Source organism: Eptatretus burgeri, chromosome 11 (assembly GCF_056783735.1).
Source record: "Eptatretus burgeri isolate ZD-2024b chromosome 11, Ebu_testis_v1, whole genome shotgun sequence".
NCBI lineage: Eukaryota > Metazoa > Chordata > Myxini > Myxiniformes > Myxinidae > Eptatretus > Eptatretus burgeri.
Window position 1 is genome coordinate 93,249,961 of NC_140971.1, and position 17,801 is coordinate 93,267,761.

At 45.4% G+C, this 17,801-nt stretch overlaps 1 protein-coding gene and 1 pseudogene across 1 annotated transcript in view; one reads left to right on the forward strand and one right to left on the reverse strand.

The window, feature by feature from the left end:
* LOC147017667 (tubulin gamma-1 chain) overlaps positions 1–17,801 on the forward strand; it is a 37,385-nt gene that overhangs the window by 5,482 nt on the left and 14,102 nt on the right. Inside the window, exons 2-7 of the mRNA XM_085847418.1 lie at positions 655–767; positions 14,727–14,894; positions 15,076–15,144; positions 15,224–15,303; positions 16,579–16,705; positions 17,609–17,695. Of these exons, the coding sequence (XP_085703544.1) occupies positions 655–767; positions 14,727–14,894; positions 15,076–15,144; positions 15,224–15,303; positions 16,579–16,705; positions 17,609–17,695 (644 nt within the window). The remainder of the gene's footprint in view (positions 1–654; positions 768–14,726; positions 14,895–15,075; positions 15,145–15,223; positions 15,304–16,578; positions 16,706–17,608; positions 17,696–17,801) is intronic.
* LOC147017668 (uncharacterized) lies at positions 5,557–10,016 on the reverse strand (annotated as a pseudogene).

Sequence of the window (17,801 nt, forward strand, 5' to 3'; positions counted from 1 at the left end):
CCACAGCTTCTGGATATCCTAATTGGGCGAATGATAATACATTCCATGTAGCAATACGTCTAGTATGCCGAAGATCAGGAATTGGTGGAGCCGGTGATGCACCGCATCTCAACCTACCACCTCCCTGAGAGAGTGTATGGGTGGTTGGCATCATACTCGCTGAAGAACCAGCCCCGGATTGTCCTCCGGCTTCTAGATAGTCAGGGGCTCCAACCCTGGTACCATAAATATTTGCCATCATAGAACAGTATTGGGGGGGGGGGGGTTGACCCTTGATACTTTGTTCCCTTGTGACAGGGGGGGACGTGAAGAGCAGTAGACAGCCAGTTCTTCATAAAGTTGAATAATGTGCCTCTATCTCTGTCAGACATTGCCGATGATCCCAAAAGGGATTCATGTGCCAACGAGTGGCCCAAGGCATCGTTGCTGCCCGGTGCCAAGCTATTTAACCCATAGCTTGGGATTTCAAATTGGAATTGATCTTCTCTAACATTTCAAGTTCGACAAAAAGAGCACGTAAAATAAGGGTTCACTGTATATGGTGTTTCACTGGACAACAGTGGCCTGGTAGTGCAGCCAGCACAACACTTATTTTTCACTGATATTCAGCTAGAAATTCTGTATCTCTTACGTGCGACTCCTTGTCCATGGCAGTTGGATTTGAGTTTTGGAAGCAGCTGTGCGCCGAGCATGGCATCAGTCCTGAGGGCATTTTGGAAGACTTCGCCACGGAGGGAACGGATCGTAAGGACGTGTTCTTCTACCAGGTGTGCTTGAAATGCAAAACTCTGACGTGTTCTTGGAAGGATTGATGAAAAATAATTATCCACCAAAACTTGTGTGTGGGTAGGGAGGCAAAGGTCTTCATGGCAAAAGAACACACAACATTTTCTCGTTTTGTTTTTCCCATTCAACTTGATGAAAACTTTTGCTACTTTGAATATTTACACTTCAAAACGATTTTGCTCTGAGATGCTGCCGAGGTGCCGTAGTGCTGGGTGCCTTTCCATCGACTTTTGAGTGGTTGTTAGGACAGCCATTGGGAATGTGGCCAGGGTATTGACACGCACACAGCCTGCTCTTCGAGAAAGATACTCGGTGGTTATTCATTACCATCAGCCAAGCACCAGCAGATAGGGACATCGTGTTTGATGCCCTGCCTGTTGAGTGCAGCACACTAACAGTTTGTAGTTTAGTCCTATCCCAATAGAACCAGACAGACGAGACCACTCGGAAGGTGAGCATGTGACCTCGGCTGCCTTATCAGGACAGGCATACAAGTGAAGAAGTGAAGATGAGGACAACTACATTGAAACTCAATTTTTGAGAACTGTCAAACGTCATCGCTGATAAACCCTGTTAACTGGAGCTGTTTTGAGAGTATTTTGCATTTAAATAAATGGTGTAAGGTTTTTATTTTAGCGTTATTGCATTTCAATCAAAATATGAGTGCTTCAAAATTTTCAATGCGTCACATCGAAGAACCGGAGTCTTTCCAGCAGCAGCAGCAGGGCAGGTATTTGGAATTTGTTTATGGTGCCGGCGATAGCTTGCCTACTCTTCACGAGGGACGCCGTGGGATCTTTAACATTCACCATCTAATGCCGGCAAACTTGATGCCAGTTTAACGTCCATCCGAGGGACGGCACACACATTGATGAATCGCCCTGCCTGTAAAACACCTGCCTGTGTTTCGAGCTGGGTCAGGATTTAAGCCCAGGCGAGTGTGCATCCCTCTCGGCCGTCCCGTCGGCCCATTTTCATTACAAGTTCGACAAACTCGTGTTTTGACAAAGTTGTATTGAATACGTTGGTACTATTTATCATTGACTGTCCGTTCAAATTGAGCAGTAGTAGCGTTAGCATACTTGCCTTTCATCTGTCTTGTCTGAGTTCAAGTCCCGATCCAACTATTAACTGTCGGACTCGTGCTCCGCAGCAGGGCATTGCATTAATGAGCGTGCCTCCCTCAGATGTACATGAAGATACATGCCTGTTCGCATTATCTGGCTGATATTTACAACCCCACCAATGCCTTTTACAAAGAGTAGGCAAGTTAATGCTGGCATTCTTGTCAAATTCTTTTTGTAATGTTTAGCGGCACCGATTAAGTGGCACAACCGTTCCTCGGTAACGAAGCAACCAGAAGGGTAGAATTTGTAATTGCATCTCCATTCAATATCCATCAATGATGATGACCACTTGAACTGAGTATCAGTATTCCATGCAGAAAAGTTTTCCATGGTGGCACCCTGACCCTCTTTCCAACTTCACTCCAATTAGCACCCCCACTTCTGAACCAGTCAGCAATCCAAATCAGCACCCATTACCCTACTCCAATCAGTATCCATTCACCTACCCCCGATTAGCACTCCAGGAATCTTTCCTTACCCACCATCCCAAATGGCACTCCATCCATTCCACCACTTTCACCGAAATCTGCACACTCCCACCCACACTCCAATCAGCACTTCATACTTCCCTTTCTCCCACACCCCAATCAGCACTCCATCTTTCCCTTACCACCATTCCGAATGGCACCTCATTCACTCCACACACAGTGCTCTCCATCAGTAGTGGACCAGCACCCACATGTACAGTCAACATTCCACTCCCTCACCTACCTGCTATCTATCCCCTGTCATTAGCAATCCTTCACCTTCTCTGCATTGCTTCAACTTTACTAGCACAATGAAATGAACTTTGCACAATACCCATTTTTATCCACCTCTAGTGGGGTGCCCGGCACTGCTAAATTATCTTTTTCATTTCACATTGATGCAAAAGTTTATTTTTTGGTACCAAATTGAAGCTTGGGATCTGAATATCAATTTTAGTCCGAGTGTAACGATCAAACCACACTGGACCACTTTGGGGGCACTTGGGGCATAGAGGGGTGTATCAACCCAGCGTCAGAAGAATCTGAATTCTTCAAATTGCTATAACTTTCAAAATAATGGTCCGAGCTTAACATATTTGGAATTAAAAGATTCGTATTGAGGAGCAGCAACACCACGTGTAAGTATTTTGCTTCTTGTGTCCACCATGGTGATGGTATGTGCGTAAATCTATTAGTGAGGTTACCGGTAAGTACCAAATATATTGTTGTGGTTGACGAAATTCGCAAACCACCATTCAGGTCCCGTAGGTGAGATATCTCTGTAAGTATATGTGTAGTTAGCCCAAACCCGTTGTTTAGAGGGAATAAATGTCATTCATTCGGGCTGCGACCCTTTTAGATAGCCGTTTTTCTTTTACTATCTTTATTTTGGACCAACCGCCATTACTACCACCACAACCACCACCAACCGCATCTCGACAACCACAGCCACCTTCTCCAGAACCGCCTTCACAACATCCACCTTCTCCACAACCGCTTTCACACACCAACCACCAACCGCAACGCCGCTTCACAACAACAGCAACGCCAACAGCCACGACCTTTACCGTCACAACTCGCCCTCGCAACCATCGCATCACCGCCATCCCCGCGCCGCTTGTGGGCACCGATACTGGACTCGTACAGGGCGCGCACCGAGCAGCGGGTGCAAAAACACCAGCCTTTCCGAGAAATCGGATCAAGAATGATTCACGCCCACTTCTGTTCCGTCCTATCAGCGAGCGTGGGGCGATTTGGCCCCACCTCCAGGCGCGTCGGAGTATAATCGCTATATGCAGATTCGCGGATCAAGAATGATTCACGCCCACTTTTCCTTCGTCCAATGGGCGAGCGTGGCTCCGCCCCCGAGCCATTCCTGATCCAAAAAATCTGCATATGATTTCTCCTGTCGGACTATAAAGCACCGAGCGCGGAGCGAATAAAGGCAGTTGGAAGGAGTTGGGAAGAGTAAGGGAGTTGAGAAGAGTCGAGCAGTTGGAGGCAGTTGGACGGAGTTGAGCAGTTGGGAAGAGTTGAAGAGTTGAGAAGTTAAGGAGAGTTGGAGAGTTGTGGCAGCGGCGAAGGCAGTTGGAGAGAGTTGAGAAGAGGAAAGAGTAGGGAGTTGAGAAGAGGAAAGAGTTGGAGAGTTGTGACGGCGTCGAAATCAGTCGAGAGAGTGTCTGTCGGGGTCCGGAGAGGCTGGAGAAGCCAAGAATCTTTGTGGAGGTCGGCGCTCGTGTCAGAGTCGGGGAGCTGCGGAGAGAGGAGGCCGGTAACGCGGTCGAGGTCGCAGTGGCGTCGCTCGTCGCGGGACCCAAGCCAGCCAGATATCCTCATTCCCCCGAGCATCAACAACCCCCTCCTGTTTCCCCCCGCGCTGAGATAGTGTGAGAAGGGGGCCCCATTCCCACCCCATTCCAGGCAGTGCCAGCGAGGCCCGCGGAGTCGGGGCGCCGCCGCCATTTTGCGGCTCATCACCAGACGGGTAGGCTCGACGCGGTCTCGGCCCCAGGCCCGTCTGCCCCCTCATCGTTGAGGGTGGCCCCTTCCTTTTTCTTTTGCTTTGGAGTATATGTGTTGGCGGCGCCGTCTGTGAAGTAAAACTGTATAAGTGTGCCGTGTGCTCGGTATTCGGTAGTATATCTGCATTGTGTCTCTTTTGTTGCATTTGCTTTTTGTGCAGAATTGTCGTGTTACTTTTACATTTGCTTTTGGTGCATAATTGTTGTGATTGTATATGTGTGCTTTCCGTTTGCCGCGGAATAAATGTGCTTTATGTTGAACTGTTTTTCCCGTTTTGCTTCGTCTTTTCTTTTATTGAATCTCCATCTTACTTCACGTAAAGGGTTGGTCGTGGGCTAAATACGCCCAATAATTAATCGAACCGTCGAGGTTGACGATAACACCACTCGGTTATCCCGATAGTACGGAACGGGTCGCTTAAAGTGGCCCGTGTCCGAAGTCGACCTGCGGCGAGGTGCGATCGCCCGGTCTACCCTCCGTGTGGGTACTTAGGTAGGTCGAATTTGGCGAGCAACCCTATCCCACGCGGGGGGGCGATTGGCACGATCGTGGTGAGGCCGAAAGGCCCACCCGTGACTAGTTCCCGGCGTTAGTCCGAGAGGGTCACGACGGGATTGTCCGTCCGGTGGGCGACGTTCTGTGATTCGAGTTACGTGGCCGCTCGCACGCCGGCGGGCGCGAATTCGCAACAATATGTTAATTCCAAAGAGATTAGTAGATAGCCTATTAGGGTTATTTCCCAATACCCAACATTGCAAACTTAAAGCAATAAATGCAATATTAAGCAACATATATCCCATTGTGCATAATGCAACCTTGAGAATGACCCTTCCTCAATTGCCAATCCCCAGCAATGCAAACCTAATCCAAAAGAAATTCATGTAATATTAAGACATAATATAATTTACCATTCAAGGTCAATCTAAGTTTACCAATTCCGAAATTATGAATAGATAGACCATGCATGATCTCCATAAGATCTAATGTGATATTAAGCTGGAATAACACATTAAAGGATGACAGACAGTTGACAGATGACGGATGCCATGTGATGGCAATAGATTATTGACCCTGACGGCCCGTAACCTAATAACATGAATTTTTTTCAATAAAACTGGTGTCATGTTCTTTTATTTATCAGAAAAAAACGAAAACATACGTATTTGCTGGCATGGGAATAAGTCTAACTCTGTTCTTTACCACATCTGCACTTGCACAAGAGTGTGCATTTCAAGTTAGCTTTCTTACACTTGCATGATGAACAGGTTTTTGTGCAAGTGCATTTTACGTCGATGTCGAAGACATCCTGAGCAAGGCGTAGAGTCGTCCAAATGAGAACCAGTTTGCTGTCTTTCTCCTCCCACCCATAGTTTCTGGGATCATGGACAGGTGCCAGTGGCTCGTGAGCTGTAGTCCAGATGCTTGCTAGAAAGACGCTTCTATTCAGGTGCTGGTCCAGAGTATCACTAGTAGGAGGTATTCTCTCTACATCTCTCGTCCTGTGACAGAATACCCTCATGCGAACAAGGTCAACGCTGATGTAATCGGTCAAAGATTCATTGGAGTACAGCCTTCAGACGAACTGCATCACCACTAATTTCAACCTTGGTGAAGTAAGGAACGTGGTGTTGGTAACAGTTGCAAATTCTTCCATGAGGCATGGTACCTTATCCTTCGTCTTGAAACAGTATCACTTACCCTTGAACTTGAATGACGATGTACTATCTGATCCAGTGAATGCATGGAATAGTGCCATTGCTTTGCATGTTGTATCTCCCAAGTTTGCAGCGATGGTATTGAAGGGTATCATTTTGGTTGTCTTTCCTGCTTTGAATGAAATCCAGATTTCTGCGGCTGGGTTCACAGCCATGATGTGGTGAAAATTGGTCAAAAGTATGACAACAACGTCTGTGTCACTTGTATGAACCATCCCTACAGACGAATATTGGATGGCGTGAAGAAGATGTACCAGGACACGAGTGTCTGCCTCTTCATGATTACATTGCCCCATAGGAGGACCATACCCTGCAGTGAGAACTTGATCACCTGAAGTAATATAGACCCATTTGCCATGTTGAAATTGTACTTGTATGGGTTTCCTTGACAGGAATGAGAATAGTTCCTTCTTGTTTTCAGCATTTGCTAAAAATTTTTGCCAGTTTCCCGGAACCTTGGCAGAACCAGACACACGTTGCCGTGTACCCGTTCCTCGTTTTTCCCTAGTTGCCCCTTTGATACTCATTGACTGATATTGATCCCAGACAATATCTACTCTTGCTGCTCTTCTCAAGTCATGCTGGATCCATGGACAGAAAATCTTGTTGAAATATTCATCAAATAACTTGCCTTGAGCAGTTGTTCCAGGAAGAGCATGGATCAGTGCTCCACCATCAATAACGATCACCCCATAAACATCTGGTGCCACAAGCTCTTCATCTGTGGTAATGTCGGAAGTTGCACCTGCTTCCGAAATACATGTCAACAGATCTGACTTTGTACAGGAGTTGATAGATCCTTCAGAAGATGGTGCAGGTGGGTATGATGAAGATTCGTGGCGGAAAAATTCTTGCAGATTTCCACCACGGCTATCAAGCACAATGAATGCTTGTCCGTACAACTCTGCATGTTGTTTGAAGTGCTGTACTTTTCTTTTAAGTGCTGTCTTCTTTTGCGTTTTCTGTTCATGGAACAGTAACAACTTGTTTTTTTGGATTGGCGCTGTCAGAAGTGTAATTGGATTCAAGAACATCTTTCTGAAAATTGTCATACTGGTCTTGTCCTGTTGACTCTAGAATACGAACAGAAGTGGCAGCAGACTCGTCAATACACACTTTATTGTCTAACGTGACCAGATCAGTACTGTTCTCAAAGGGATTTCCTCTGCTTAGCAGGACATCTAACAGGTCTCTGACGTGGTGCCGAAAGCATTGCTGGGAAGCACCTCCTTCCTCATGATGAGGGAGCTCCTGATCATAATCATCATCAACATCTGTAAATTGTTCAACAATGTGGCTTATCTCTGGACCAGTTACTTCCCAGTGTTCTAGCATGGTAGGATTTTCTGTAAGACCAATCACACCCCCAACTCCTTTCACTCTTTTGTTGGCCTGCTCATGTGCTTGATCAATTGGTATAGATGAGAACCGATGATTGCTTCTTGTTATCATAAAGTGACCGGCTTCAAACTCTTCCTGGATTGCTGCTCGCAGAGATTCTAGGTCTCTTATAAGGACAGAAACCCACCGAGCATAATTCTGGTGATTTAAAGCAAAGAATCAAGGTACAAGTTTCTGGAGAGTAGCTTCCATGAGCTTGAACTTTCGCTCCCAATGTGACCGTATGAACATGAGTACGATTTGTTGGTACTTATCAATGAGTATCCAGAATTGGACTGTTGGTTCTTCTCTATAAGCCATGGAGATCCAATCGTCAAAGGTAATCTCGAGTCCACAGCCCTCATAAGCTCGTTTCAGTAGGCTGTCCAGTACAACAACGGTTACTTGATGGGCATATCGTGTTTTCATTAGATCAGATGCTTTCAAAAACAATGTGGCTGCAGCCTCTGTTTTAGTGATTCTAGCTTCTGGCCCACGTAAGAGATCTCCCATAGTGGCCCACAGGGCCATTTCGATATGAAGCCCTCCAAGCAACATTACAAACTTATCTTCTCCAAAGATTTTAGGGAAGGTCCATTGCATTTTCTTTGCAATATTATAAAGTGGTTGGTCCACTACCAAGACTGGAATTTGTTGTGGGTTGAGGTATTCTGTAGTTTCTTTGACAAGATTCATTCCGTGTCGAATCATTCCATGTGTAGCTGCTTTCTCATGAAAAATTGGGAGAAGGGCTTCAATGCTTTTCTCTGTTTGTCCAACAGCATCTGATCGAGAGGCGTGGTGTGCAGACCACACAATCGGAGTGGCTGTCTCTGTCCCCTGGTCCTGGTCCAAGTTGGCATGCGCCGAAGTCAACCAGGACTGCTCATGTTGTGCCTCATTATCCAGGGGATTATTGACAGGTGGCTGCACATCTTTTAATGGAGGCTGGGTGACAATATTTCGGCCTACAGGTGGGACAAATGTGTATGATGGAGGCAGGATGGGTCCAACAGTGTCTGATTTTTGTGCCCGGTCAATCTGTATTGGTTTTTGATACAACCCAGGCTTATCTGATGAAGGAAACTGAAAAATTGATATTCCTGTTCCATAGAAAGATGAAGTGGCTGTTCTGGATGTGGGATTATGAGCTGGTTGTCAATTATCTAGGTTGTCAAGAGCTGAAACTGTGAAGATATGCTGACGCAGATTCGTAGGACAGACGATATTTGAGTTGGCGCTTGTTTGCTGAGCGATAGATTGTGCAAAGCCAATTTCAATGCTGACTACTCTTTTATAGGACACACTCAGGCAGTACTCATGGAGAAGTTCCACCAGCTTCTTGCTCCTGGTTTGGGAATGTACTTTGAGGGCTAAAAACACTGCAAGGGGAGGCTCACACTTCAGGTTTGTGGAAAGAGAAGTCACACTCATCATGGTGAGCTGGCTCACAGAGAGAACCATCCTGGAATTGTCTTTTGCAGGTGATGATTTTGGCCCAGCAAGGAGTTGACGGAAGAAGTACTTCAGCCGTGGTGGAACAGCTGATTCTTCACAACCAGATGGAAATGAACCTTCGAATTTGAAAGTAGTTTCATGATCAAAAACTGCTTTACGTAGAATTGATGCTGCCAATTGTAATGTGCGCGATTCTTCCTCTGGTGTTTGACAGGCATCTGAGATTATTTTTCTGGCCGTCTCAGAGCAAACAAGGAATACTCGATCTCGTATCCCTTTCTCTTCAGTCAAATCAGGGAAATGTTCAAGTACTCTTTTTTTTCAAACGAGTGCGATTCACCATCTTATTGATTCCATGTTGTTCCAACCTTTCTGTCATAATATCAGTAAAATCGTGCAATGTAAAAATCCTGTGCCCGCCAGCAATTTCTTCATTGATAAATTGGAGCAGCTCATTTTCTATTGTAACCTCCATGTTCTCGTTGGGATTTTTGGCTTGTTCCTCCTTTCTGACCATCTCATGATACTGTCGGTTGAATCCAGTATAGCAGTTTCGATGATACTTGGCTTCGATGGCCACCAAATCTCTTTCTGCAAGGTTTGTCACGACACGATCCATTCCTAGTGCAACTGCTTTGTCATGTATATCTTTGGTGAGACTAAGCTTCTAGAAAAAAATGATCTTTTGCACTTGTCTCATCACCACAGAAGAGACAAACATTTTGATTAATGTCTGCACTGGTCCTTCTTGGTTTTTTACTTCGAGGAGGTAACCCCTGAGTATGGCGCGCTTTTGCCCGATCGAGTGCCGACATCTTGTATAGCTGACGACATGTTTTGTGCCAGGATGCACAATTCCTCTGCATGGACTCTTCATCAGGAAGTTCCGAGTTTGGGTGGGGTTCAGCATCAACTTCTTTAAATTGTCTTGCAAGTCTTATGATCTCTGTGTATGCCTCCTCTCTACGCGAAGCAACTGGGTTGGCAAGAGGACATACAAGTTCTTCAGGAGTTTCTGTTTCGCACAGCACACACAGCTTCCAGTTGGTTTTCTCAGCCATCATAGTAACCTGGAAAGATATCAATAAAGCAACATGCATCATAGTTCAATCATAGTTCATTTTTATGGATATAACTATAACAATAAAAGAACTAAAGACTCATTTCGAGACAAATGATGAAATGTGAAATATGTAACAGTGTATCTGTGACAAAGATTAGGTGGGAGAGCATTGGATTTCAGACGAGCGAATTTAACCCATATATATGCGTCCAAGATATGCTATACACGTATTTGAACACAGGTAAGTATGGAGTATTAGATGTACAAGCAATAATATTGTTACGGCTGTGGAAATTCGCATTACACCATAAAGGGCCCTCAGGTGAGATATCTCCATAGGTACATGTGTAGTTAGCCCAAACCCGTTGTATAGAGGGAATTTATGTGATCCATCCGGGCTGCGACGCTTTGAGTTAGTGGTTTTTCTTTCTTTATCTTTTATTTCAAACAAACAGCATCTCAACACCACGCTATCCCCACCAGAGCGCCAACCACACAACGACACCACACCACCAGCTTCGCCTTTACCTTCACAACCTCATCCCACATCATCGCTTCTACGGCCATTCCCGCTTCACCTGTGAACACTGAACGTCGGGCTGTTTCGGGCCCGTTCGGTGATTGGTGCCAAACGCACCGAGCCGCGAGCGCGAATGGCGGCCTTTCCAAGGGGAAAATTCGGATCAGAAATGCTTCACGCCCACTTCTCCTCCGTCCAATGGGCAAGCGCGCGGCGGCTTGGCCCCGCCTCCAGGCGCGAGGAGGTGAATTCCATCTCGGTCCGTTTATGCAAATTTTAGGATCAGAGGAGGTTCACGCCCATTTTTGCCCAATCAATGGCTCACCAGGGGGGCGGTGTGGGCCCACCTCCAATCACGTCCTGATCCAGGAATTTGCATATTGGCGCCTCCCGAGTGCTATAAAGGTGCGAGCGGAAGGCGACTCGGGGGCTGGAGTTGAGCGAGGAGGAGAGTGTGTTGTCGAAAAGTTGCTTTTGGAGACAAGGAGCGTTGCGTTGGTGGAGTCGAGTCGAGTGCACGCGGTAGAGCTGCAGGCAAGGGAGCTCGGGTCCGAGGCAAGGAGGACGGCGGTCGGCGACGAGGTTGCGGTGTTGGGGATCGTTCGTCTCGTTGCGGGACCCAAGCCAGCCAGCCACTCCCCTCTCCCAGGGCATCAACAATTTCCCCTTTCCCCCCGCGCTGAGATAGTGCAAAAGGGGGCCCCGTTCCTCCCCCACCCCAAACGTGCCAACAAGCACACCAGGGGCCCGGAGTCGGGGCACAGCGGCGCGGACACTTTGCGGCTTGCCCGCTAACGCGTCACGAGGACGTGGGTAAGACCTCCCCGGTCTCGCGTACCTGGCCGCTCCTCTAGGTCCCACGCACATTTGGCCTACGGTCCTGTCTGCCTCCTTGTCTGTGAGGGTGGCTTCTTTCTTTTGCTTTTGTGTAAATGTGTGTTGGCGCCGTCTGTGAAGTAAAACTGTGTAAGTGTTGCCGTGTGTACGCGTTAGTCGGTTATATTACATTTGCTTTTTGTGCATAATTGTATGGCTGTAAATACGTGTCTTCCATGCTTGTCTGTGTGTGCGTGTGAATAAAATGCTTGCTTGTTAAACTGTTCCCGCTCTGCTTCGTCTCCTGCCTTTTAATTGACTCTCCATCATGCTTCACGTAAGGGGTTCGTCGTGGGTGCAACGTCCCGGTAATTAATCGTAACCGTCAAGGCCGATGATAACACCGCTCGGTTATCACTGTAGCACGGAACGGACCGCTTAAGCGGTTCGTGTCCGGAGTTGGCCTGTGGCGTGGTACGATCGCCCAGTCGACCATTCGCGCAGGTACTTAGGTAGATCGAATTTGGCGAGCAACCCTATCCTGCGCGGGTGGGCAATTAGCACGATCGTGGTGGGGTTAAACCCCCACCCGTGACTTGCTCCCGGCGTTGTTCCCAGAGGGTCACAACTGAATTGTCTGCCCGGTGGGCGACGTGCCGCGATTCGAGTTACGTGGCCGTTCGCACGCCGGCGGGCGCGAATTCGCAACAATATGTATGAATGGAAAAACAATGATTTGGAGCCATCAATGTAAAAAATGGAGATGACAGACAAAATGGTGTTAACATCATCAATTATTGCAATAACTGGGAAATTAAAATAATTCAAAGCCCAGCAATGGAATAAATGATGAACACAAACGTTGTGTATATGATTTGAGCATTAATTTATATAGATTATAACATGTCATAGAACTGTGACCCAAATACATGTCTTGAAATAAATGTAAAGAAAAAGCAATGTTGATTTCTGAAAAATTGCATAAAAGTTATGATTTGGTGGGGAATTCCCACACATACCGTCGACATGGTGACATATAGAAGTAATATATATATACATATACATATATATATATATATATATACATATATATATATATACATATACATATATATATATATATATATACATATATATATATATGTATATATATGTGATCTTGCTGTTCATCATTCCGAATCTTTTGATATCAAATTTATTCAGCTAGGACCATTATTTCAAAAGTTATAACAATTAGAATAATTCATATTCTGATGCTGGGCTCATACACCCCTCTATGCCCCAAGTGCCCCCAAAGTGCCCCAGTGTGGTTTGATCGTTGTCCACTCGGACTAAAATTGTTATTCAGATCCCAAGCTTCAATTTGGTACCAAAAACTAAACTTTTGCATCAATTTGAAATGACTGGTGGTCCACACACCCCACTACTCATAAAGTTATTTTATTTTATTTTATTTTTCCCCTTTTTATTTATTTATTTTGTTTTTAAAAAAGAAATTCTCTGGTTAAATAATTACTATTTTTGTAAATTTAATCCCGATAAAGGTATGCTAACACCATCGCAGGAAGCAATGTGCAGCTGAGTTTCGAGCATTAGCCCTTCGTCAGAAGCCATTGTGAATGGCTGATGGTTGAAATGTCAGCCGCACCTCACTTCCCATGTAGCGGTTTACTCTCAAGTGCCTTGAGTTGATAAAATCCATCGTCGGTAGAAGAGGTTTTTTTGTTTTTTTTAAAAAATAGTTGGAAAGCAGTTTAATAAACAAAACCTCTTTCATTTTATTTCTATATTTGATAACCTCTTTATCATGATTGTTAATAATAATGTACAGTGAGACCCTAACATTCATGGGGGATACGTTCCTGAAAAATGTCGCGAATGTCGGGGCATTGTTTCAATGAGAAAAAAGGGGATCGTTTATTTGTTAATTTTTTTAATCATGGTCTAGGCTCGTGGAAAAGCTATGACACAGACCAAAATATGACACTGAATCCGAATTGATGATCTGAGATGAGTCTGTTGGAGAAAAGGAATGATTTTAGGTGAATTGTGATGATGGATTCCATGACCTTGCTGATGATCGGAAGTAACCTAATTGGTCAGTAGTTAAAGGAATCTGTTTTTGCACCTGTTTTTTAATGTCATGCTGTGATGTTTGCTGATTTCCAAGCAGATGGAAGACGACTTGTAGTAAATGATGGGGTGAAAAGGGCAGAGAGAGGAAGCGCAAGAGCAGCAGAGCAGGTTGTTAGGACATGTGAGCTGATGCCGTCCGGTCCAGTCACAGAGTCGAGTGTTACCAGAAACCTTTCCACCTTTTGAGGTGCACAAGACACAGAATTCAGGAGCAGTTGGGTACAACTGGGAAGAATGGGTACAGAGAGGGAGGGGTAATGGATGCAAGATTTTGAAGCAAACACAGAATTGAGGCATTTGGCCTTCTCACGAGCGCAGCCGGCTGTGGTGCCAGTTGAATTGAGGTAAGGGATGGAAGTAGAGCTTACACCAGACATTAACTTGACAAGGTGCCACCAGGTTTTAGAGAAGGAAGACAAGTTTGAAAGCTTATTCTTGAGATTGGACAGATGTTGTTTTCTGGATCTCCTGAGGGCAGGCACGTACTTGTTGCGGGCTTTGTGGAATGATCTGAGGTTGTCTTCGGTCGGATTTGCCTTCCAGGAGGAGAGTGCAAGTTGGTTTTAAGCAACTGCCTCACCGCAGGATTCAGAGTACCATGAGCGGGAGGATGGGTAAGATTATAATTGAACATGAGATGGGATGAATCTGTGCATCATAGAGAGCAGGTTTCTGTGGAAGAATTTCCAAGCTGAGTTGATATCAGTGGCGGTGGATATAGGAGACCATTGATGAAGTGTTTAAAAAAAATACATAAATGAAATGTGAATTTGCGAAGCACAGAGCCGTGACTTTCGAAGCGGGTCACATTTTACGAACCGCAAATACGTGGGGCTCTACGAATGTCCAATTTTAAAAATAGTGTCTCCAGAACTGGTCATGAATAAACTCCCTATCAACCTTCCAGCATTCTATCCTGATATCAACTTATTGGTATGGAGGTGTTGTGCTCCTGCTTTTCCATATTCAAAGTTTATGTAAGTCTTGTTTTGTTAACACTGTGTAGACTGCATAGCAAACTGAATTTTCTTGCAGCCAGTTGTTTTTTGTTTATTTTACACCCCCAACCCACCTACCTTGCCACCCATTGTTCCATTTTGCCATTTGTCAATTGAGTTTCATTGAACAGGGGAGAGTTACGATGGTGGAAGAGCAATTTATAGAATTCCCACACATGCACTTGTTAACGGAAGACTGCATCGCAGGATGATGACGTTGATTCTGACTGCTTTCCAGGCGGACGATGAACACTACATCCCCAGAGCAGTGCTGCTGGATTTGGAGCCACGTGTTATCCACTCCATCCTCAACTCCCCATATGCAAACCTGTACAACCCTGAGAACATCTACCTGTCAGAGCATGGTGGTGGGGCGGGTAATAACTGGGCCAGTGGCTACTCCCAGGTGATCAGTCGTGTTGTGGCTTTTCATGAAGGCTCACCGTCCATCTTGCATTACCGCTTGCACATTAAGTTTTAGGAATCGAGCATTATTGCTTTGCCAAGTTTGTCACGTGAAAAACGGCAGATCTTATGTGAAGTTCAAGCATGCACATAACTTTTGGATCTTGTCTGTTTCCCAACAGGGAGAAAAAATTCATGAGGAAATATTTGACATAATTGACAGAGAAGCCGACGGAAGTGACAGCCTTGAGGTGAGCACCGTGTTTGGTATTTGGCACAGATTACAGTGGTTATCAAGAAAGTTCCATACAAGTGGATGTTTGCTCGCAGGGTTTTGTTCTTTGCCATTCTATTGCTGGTGGAACTGGTTCTGGTTTGGGGTCCTATCTGCTAGAAAAGCTGAATGATAGGTGAGTCGTGTTCATGCCAACAGTTGCTATGATTCCCAATAAGATTGTCTTTGGATTTTTAGTCTTTGCCATTCTATTGCTGGTGGAACTGGTTCTGGTTTGGGGTCCTATCTGCTGGAAAAGCTGAATGATAGGTGAGTCGTGTTCATGCCAACAGTTGCTATGATTCCCAATAAGATTGTCTTCTGATTAATGATTCTGGAAGACATTGCTCACTTGTGTGACCTTCCCAAGTGGTTTTACCCTTGCACTAAAAGGAGAAGCATTCATCCGTGGTTTGATTATCTTCGTTCCCTTATGTTGGTCTGATTACTACAATTAACAGTGCATGGTAAACACCAAAAGGCTCGTACTTGGAGGTAAACGTACATGCGGACACAATTTTGGGCGCCATTATTAACTGTTGTGTCCACTCAATCTTGTAGCTCCAGAATTGTAGGACCTCTGCATGTCATTTTCTGTTCGATGGCAATTCATGAAATTTCACTTTGTCCCCCCCCCCCATGCTGCTCTGATTACTGCAATTAACAGTGCGCGAGAAACAAGAAAAGGCTCGTCATGGGAGGTAATCGTATATGCCGATGCAAACAATGACTCGTCTCGGCTCAAATACCGCGCTTTGTCCGAAATTAAATGGTGTACCGCGATAACGAAATTGGAACACAATAGGTTGCCCGCGATTGGTCGAAACCCGCGATATTTGAGGGTTTACTGGATAGCACGATCTCTCAAAAAGTTATGGACAGATTCAGCTGAAACGTGGTGTTTCAGTTGGATAGGTGATAAGAAGAAGCCGATTAGATTTTGGTTATGGTCTGGCTGCAGATCTAGTCTGTCGGTGCGATGCAAAACGTAAACTGTTCAGCCTGGTGGAGCTATGTGCTCTACCGAGTGCCGTTGTAGTTCTTTGTTGAACAGATTCAAACGTCATTCATAGAGGTCAGTGTTTTCTTCTCCCTCCCCTCCCCTCCACTCCCCTGCCCCACCCCATGACTGTTTCTGAAGCTGCTTTTCCATGGCCATGTCAGTGTTCATGAACACAGAACCGTCTGACTTGCACCCACTTGCTTTCCATCGACGGATATGAATAGAAGTCACTTCAAACGGTTATGGAAGGAAAAGTTAACCTTTTTGGGGGGAGTGGGGGGTTGGAACATGCTACTATGCCCCCCTCCCTTTAGCATTGTCTTTTTGCTCTGTTCCTCCATATTCCTTTGGGGGACCATTTTCACTGTTCTTCAGAAAAAAAAATTCCTCCCCTCAAATTTGTTTCAGGTTCCCCAAGAAACTCATCGAGACTTACTCGGTGTTTCCAAACCAGGATGAGATGAGTGATGTGGTCGTGCAGCCTTACAACTCTCTGCTTACACTCAAGAGGCTCACCCAGAATGCCGACTGTGTGGTGCGTGTCGTGCATATTGTGGTGCTCACACACTGTCCATTAATGTTGTGTTATAAGAACGCGCAAACAGCCTTTTAACGACACCTTACCATGGTTACCAAAGGGCTGTGTCGGCACGATAACCTTACGACTGTGCAAACAGATTGTTGTTGAACAAGAGCAGCAGAGAATGACCTCTGAACTTTTGTCTCAACAGCGACTCTACGCACAATGTTATCTCTGTGAAACACTTTGTTTATGCTGTCCATTATACTGTAAAAATAATTTGCATCTCATTGCAAGGAAAATGTAAAAATTTATACTTTTTGAGGATTCTTGGCAATGCTACCTGTTTGCAGCACCCGAGTGTCCGTTCTAAGGCACACTGAGGGTTTTTATCATCCTCTCTTGGCTCTGTCCCTCCCAGGTTTGTGCAGGACACACACACATGGTCTGCAAGTAACCCTCTTCTTGTTAAACTCCCAAAATAGAGGCTCACCTCCACTCATTTGTTCCTTTCTCTCACCCGTAAAACAAACTTCCCCATTCTTTTCAGTCCCATTCTTCCCTCCAAGGCTTCGAGACAGCTCTTCACCCCTATCTATCATTGGTCATCCCCCATCCATACCCATGATCTCTTATACCCCAAATGACCCCATTCCCAAGCACCCCTTTTTATAGGTTATTGTGATTTTTTTCCTCCTCTCCCTCACCTCTTCTCGTTTGTTAGTTGTCGGTTGGTTTGTTCCTTTTCTGTTTCATCCCCACTTCCCCATTCCTCTTCATGCTGTTTCATTCAGTTTGTGTGCAGCTCGTTCATCCCGATGTGTTCCCCCCCCACCTTGATCTCACTCTCACTTCTACTTTGCTGTTGGCATTTCCCTGGCTGATTACATCTAATTATCTGCTTCCGGTCATTCTTAGGTGGTTCTGGACAACACAGCACTGAACAGGATTGCAACAGATCGGTTGCACATCAAGAACCCGTCCTTCTCCCAGATCAATCAGCTGGTAAACGCAAACATATTATTTTTTACATTTTCCCGTAATAAATTCTCAGTTACTAGATTTCATTTTTAGCTCACCTGGACTTTTGTCTAGTGAGTTTATGCAATCG